Source organism: Pagrus pagrus (genome assembly GCF_965226575.1).
Source record: "Pagrus pagrus genome assembly, chromosome: 6".
Lineage (NCBI taxonomy): Eukaryota > Metazoa > Chordata > Actinopteri > Spariformes > Sparidae > Pagrus > Pagrus pagrus.
In genome coordinates this window covers 35187849-35193848 of record NC_140190.1, presented here as the reverse complement: position 1 = coordinate 35193848, position 6000 = coordinate 35187849, and the positions used below count along the sequence as shown (strand labels likewise).

Genomic DNA, 6000 nt, shown 5'->3' with positions numbered 1-6000 from the left:
ATAGCTGCGCTTTATCTGTTGTGGACGTATTTGGATCCGAAACCCAAACGCCGCCGCGTCTGGGTTCATGAGATCCTCCGCAGACGCTCACAGCTGGGTGAATACCATCACCTCCTCCAGGAGCTGCGTCTGGATGACGGCCGTTTCCAGCGGTACTTTAGGCTGACGGTGGCCCAGTTTGAGGACCTCTTGGCCCGGGTCGGTGCGAGGATCTCCCACATTGACACCAACTACAGGCGCTCACTACGTCGGTGACGTGGTTTGGAGATCAACGCTGATTGGATGTCGCGGCAAAGCGTCACGCGATGTCGCTTGAAAAGTTCAAATTTTTCAACTTCAAGCGATGGACGCGATGAAGCGATGGCCGCGATGGACGCATCATCGCGTCACTCGTATCACGCGAAACGCGTCGCCCGACGCGCCATCGCGTGTCATCGCGTCATTTACATTGACTTTGTATGGAAAGTTGTGGCGTTCATCGCGTCCATCGCGTTTGGTCTGAACGCACTGTTGTGGTGTATACTTGTATGGTGTCGGCCATGGAGTTTTTTAATATACAGTATATACACCTTTTACTGCACTGCACTGTACCATTCCCCATTCTTTACTCTTTAGCTTTACGTAGTTCACGTCTTGCTGTCCTTGATAGCTGTATGTGTGTTTCTACACAGAGAGCCATGTAAACTGTAGTCAAATGACCTGTGTGTGTATACATACATGGCCAATTAAGCGGATTGTGATTGTGATTCTGAAGTGAAAATAAAATGTCCTGTTTGTATTTCCTGGCAGCTGATGTCAGAGTCTAACTCTTCCTCTGTTGTGAGTGCACATTATTCCCTGTGTTCTCATGACTTTCATGCTACAGCCAGTCACATGGGTGGATGTCTCCACATAGACCTCACACAGGCTATGAACGGGAGTGTGTAGGTTTCTGTGGTGGTCCTGTGACTGTCCAGGGTGCCCCAGAGCATGCTGGACTGGCTGCCATCCCCTTCATACCGCCTGAATGTGTGCTGAGTAGCATGTCACTGTCAAGCCTCCCATGTACACTCTTTTTCATTTAACATGAATGCATCACCACTTGAAACGAGTATCCCTCGCTCTCATTCGCGTCAAGAAAACCAACATCAACAAGACCGATACCGGAAGTTAAGGGATATTAACTTCAGAATAAAACTGGTTATAAGCGTTCCGGTAGGCCGAATTGTATTTTTCGTCTTAACTTCGACAATTAAATGAAGAGAGAGCAGAATATTTGAGTGGTAACTTCTGCTGACTTACTGATGTGACAGTATAACTGTTGTTGTAAGAAAAACATGATCACGATAGAGGACATCTTTCAGCCCCCACATTGCTCTCTGTATGTCTGCATTATTTTATATTATATAACATAGGAACACATGTATGTAAAGTGGGAAATAAAGCAGCTTTTGAGACTGGCATGAATATTTTTAAAATGATGTCGTGAAAAGACGACATTAAAGAAGGCTATCATTCAGAAATTGTGAAGTAGGTTTTATAAATAGACACTCGAATGCTGAAATGCTTTTCATTTAATTTTTAACAATGTTTGTTCGCAGCTGTGTCGTGCATGGTGATTGGCTGGTTGTGTTTTACCACTTCCTAAATCAGTCAAATTATCTTTTCACAGGCATTCATTCAACTACAAGTTTTGCAAACAAGTCTGTCATAACTGATTGTGATCAGTCATGTATATCTCTGCGATGTCTACAGACTGTATCTCATTTCTACGTTCAAGCCTACTTGTTTGTGTTGCTCCAGCGTAGAAGGTCTTATTGTGAAAGTTGTGAGCGGATGTGGTACTGGTCACTGTTGACACATTGACTGTGGTCTGGAAGGAGTGACTCGTTGACTGCGGCGATCCCAATTTCGGCAACATGGGAGACGTTGTGGGATTTATTGTGAACGGATTTTAAGAGCTGTCGGGAAAATGGCGGAGAGGTGAGTGAGTAACATGAGACACGCTGTGTTTTAACTGTGCTACAGCTCGCTGAGTGATATGATGCTTCATCTCGGAGCCGAGCCGAGCCGAGCCGAGCCAAGCAGAGGGTGGCAGCAGCCCAGCGACGGGGCTAACAGCGCTTCGGTTGGTCGCCCTGCTGTTAGCTAGCTCGCCACTTATTCGCTCACATTATTAAATAGTTTTCATATTGAGGATCATATATATGAATCCAGGCCTGTTCTCTGTCCACTCACTGGGCTGGAGTTTGATGGTTCGGGCACTGGACATTTGTCAAGGTGGAAGGAGCGGTAGAGGAGGCTGAACACGGCTGGATGATGATGATGATGGTGATGATGATGATGATGCTGTTGCTGTTGCACCTGTCGGTCTAAATTGCCGTCTCTTTGCTCGAATACAGCTAACCTTCCCTTCTATCTGGATGCTAGCAGGAAACCCATCTGTAGAGCCATTATCAGTGGGAGCTAACGCTCGGCCAGCCAGGATATCCAGAACCGTCCTCGCAGCATCCCTCATCCTCATGATGGATGGAGGTACCTCCCATGAGAGGAAGCACTGGAAATGGAGAAGTGTGCCACCGTCCTCATAGCTTTCTAACACCATCTTTTTTAGCCTTGAGGTTGTTAAGATGTAGAAATACCCCGGGTACCCAGTATGTGTCCGAGTGAGCGGCTGTGTGTCGCGCGTAGAGAAAACGCATCACCAAACTCCCTTATAGATATTTCAATTTCATGTTAACTAGGTTCGCGGCACATTCTCTTATCTCACGACACATAACGTAACAGTCGTTTTTGACACTGTGGTTCCCTGTGGGAAATTCGGCATACGTATAATCTTTCAATGACATAAATTAGTGTAATAAAATGTCAATTTTCAGAAGTGCTCCTCACTGTTCGCCATGACCTCCCACAGGTGGAGAGAGCTGGTGAATCAACTTGTTCTGGTTTAAGAGTTACTTTGTTTATTGGATCATTTCATATTCAAGAGGATAATTCTCCACCTTGTATACCAGGCATGTAATCTCGCCACTGATCACTGAAACAATTAAAACCATTTGAATTGGGCTTGGCGCAGAGGGAAAGTCAATCCCAAACTAAATCAAATGTTATCCTACCCAACCCTTCTGAAGCTACACAAAGCAGAGGATGGTGAAATGTCATTTTTAAAGAAGTCTATTGGCTGTAAAGTGAGGGTGTCGGCTGCATCTTGAATATAGACAATAGCAATTTCTCCCCTAGCAGCATGCAAGTGCATATGGCTGAGTTAATAATTGATGGCTGTTAAATTAGTGTTGCGGGGTCATGGGCCTCATATAAATCAGTCCTGCAGGTCTGCGCTGTGGCTTGTGCAGCTTTATCTAAATCACAGCATGCTGGTGTCACACATATCAGAGGCTGAGCTCACTCATGACTGAGGAAACCGCTTCAGTCTCATTATCAGATAACATGTTTTAGAAAACTTGAACCTGTTCGTACTTTTGATGACAGATTTTGGATTATTTGTGTATTTAACACGTATTTGACACAATCAAGGAAGAAAGTGTCACCTGTTAATGTCTTCCATGAGGTTACGTATTGGTTGCTTTGAGACTAAAGAGAAAAGGAAGTCCACAGCAACAACCACAGTGTTTTGAGGTCATGCAGTCTAACTGTGATCATACTGCTTGTGTCTCGGTTGAGGTTGGGCCATAGTATATTTACACTGTTGTGTTGACCGGTGATAGGTTAGGGGGCTTAGGTTAACGGTCAAGGTTGAGGAATTAACCAGTTAAGCTGTCTAGAGTTTTCCTAGTTTCGTTGTGTTATGAGACAGAACCGCTGCACAGATTATGTTCAAAGGCACTGAGGTGAAAGAAGCTGTGTGTGTGTGTATGTGCTGTGCACCAGCTGTAGTGAGATGGGTGGGGTGGATGGAGGAAACGGTCATACTGTGCATCCTAAGTTCTGTCTGTGGTTAGGTTGTCAAGGTTAGGTTTGATTAAATTTCAATAAATAGGTTGTGTCTTGTGCACTGCAGACTGTTTCCTGTATTCAACTAGAATGGCACATAGTAGAGTGCCTACCTCTGCAACAGCCCACCACTAGGACAGGGGTACAACTTTTGTTTTTTCGCTTGTTTTTTGATGCCACTTTTAGTCAAACTGTCTATATGCCTATAAATAGACTGTGTAGCTTGATGTATGCTGTCCAAGCAACACGTGTTGTGGTTCTGTTGCATTCCAATGTGTTGAGCTCCTGTGAGTGGAGACATAACATTCACCTCTTCTGTGATTTTCTCCCAACGTTACTGTTGCACAAGGCCAATATTAATGAGGTTAATGAGTTTGTTTTCATCTTGTGAATAAATGGCTAAAATATTTCCATTCCAACCACAAAGTACTGAAGTCAGTGAAGAACTGAGGAGCAAAATGTGAGCAGCCGATGTTTCACTGTTCCTTCAGTGCTGAACCTGAACACTGTTTTTGAACACTGTTGTTGACATAGATCTATGGACCCACACATGACACTGCTCACTGCACGCATCCCCATATCTGACAGCCAGCTTGACATCTGATCCCAGCGGCAGGGTGGGGCACTGAGCTTATGTGTTGTGCCCGCAGCACGTGGTTAAAATATTCATATCGGCGTGCTCAAGCTGCCAAGCTGCTGCCATATCTGTCACATATACTTATGTTGTGCCCTGCTCGGGGACTTAAAGAGGCCAGGTATTCAACATGACTGTGAGCTGTGTGCTGAGGGTGGGGGGGCAGCTCAACAACAGTAATTTGGCCACAGTTTCTTCCCTGATCCACCTGATCTCACTGACTGACTCAGTGTGCTGTGACTGATGAGCCATTACTAACATTGTGACGTTATATAAAGAGCAGTTAGAATGGAGGAGGAAATGATTGTGAAAGCAGCCTGCTGAGATTTTATATTATTGTTACTATGACTTTAAAACAAAGCCAGCTCACATTATGACCCCCCTAGCACCAGGTAGTAACATGTGATCTGCACCCGGATCATCTTGATCAGGGGTGGGGAACCTTTTTCCAATCAAGGGCCATTTCAATTTTAATACCATCCCTCAGGGGCCATAAATAAATTTGAAGGTACGCAGCTCACAACATATTTTTATGGCCTTTTTAACTTAAATGTAATAACATAATCATGACCATTAGTTAATGTTTTAGCCAATTTTTATTTTATGCATCTCATTGTTTCTTATTGTTTTAATGCAGTTCATTTTTTAATAATCTGTCCCTGTTGGTTTTATATTCACTGATGTTAACTAGTTTTAGCAGCATTTAAAGGTATAGTTGGTAATGTTGGAGAGCTAGCAAGATTTGAAAGTGGCACCTCGTCTAAGCTCCACCCCCTTCTCCCCCTCCCGTCAGTGCTCCGTCCAAAGCCCCGCCCCCACAAACTTGAATGCCCATCAGACAGTCCGTCAGCAGGGCAGAGGAGAGCCGTTAGCATTGGGCTAATACAAGCTACAAAAGTAGCTAAGTTGGCTAACGTTACATATTTCATGAAAATAACAAATCCCCCCGAAGCAAAACAACTAATTACCTGTCCAACAGAAAGACAGCAACCTCTGCATCACTTCTGGAAGTACTACTTTTGGCTGCATTTTCTCTGCTCTCCTGCTAACTGTGCTAACTCTTCTTCTTCTTCTTTAGCTGTTTTATGGCTGTTGGCAAACAACTTTTAGGTGTGCATTACCGCCACCTTCTGACCTGGAGTGTGGATCTCCTGCTAACTCCATATGGAGTGTGCTGAATATATCCGGCAACGGTGACACGTGATGAGTGCGCGCAGGGAGGAGGGGGGGACAGAGGGGGGTGCAGGCAGGACGAGACATGAAGGCATCTGATTGGTTCTTTCAACTCGGACCGAGAGGGAGGGATTGGTCAGAGTTTTTACAGGCCTGCAGCTGCCACAGAGGTCTGATTTATTTCGTTCCTTTTTCTGAACACATTATGTATGGACTACTCTCAGGGTGGGAAGACCATTTCACCCAGTATAACAAAAAGTGTT

General features: G+C 44.8%; 1 protein-coding gene across 2 annotated transcripts in view; it reads left to right on the top strand.

Moving 5' to 3' along the window:
• The first annotated feature begins 1871 nt into the window (after positions 1-1871).
• The window catches only part of arhgap39 (Rho GTPase activating protein 39), a 181222-nt gene continuing 177093 nt past the window's right edge, over positions 1872-6000 (top strand). For both annotated transcript variants that reach the window (XM_084355739.1, XM_084355740.1), the window contains exon 1: positions 1872-1962. In XM_084355739.1, coding sequence (XP_084211865.1) covers positions 1952-1962 — 11 coding nt within the window. In that variant the 5' untranslated portion in view covers positions 1872-1951. The remainder of the gene's footprint in view (positions 1963-6000) is intronic.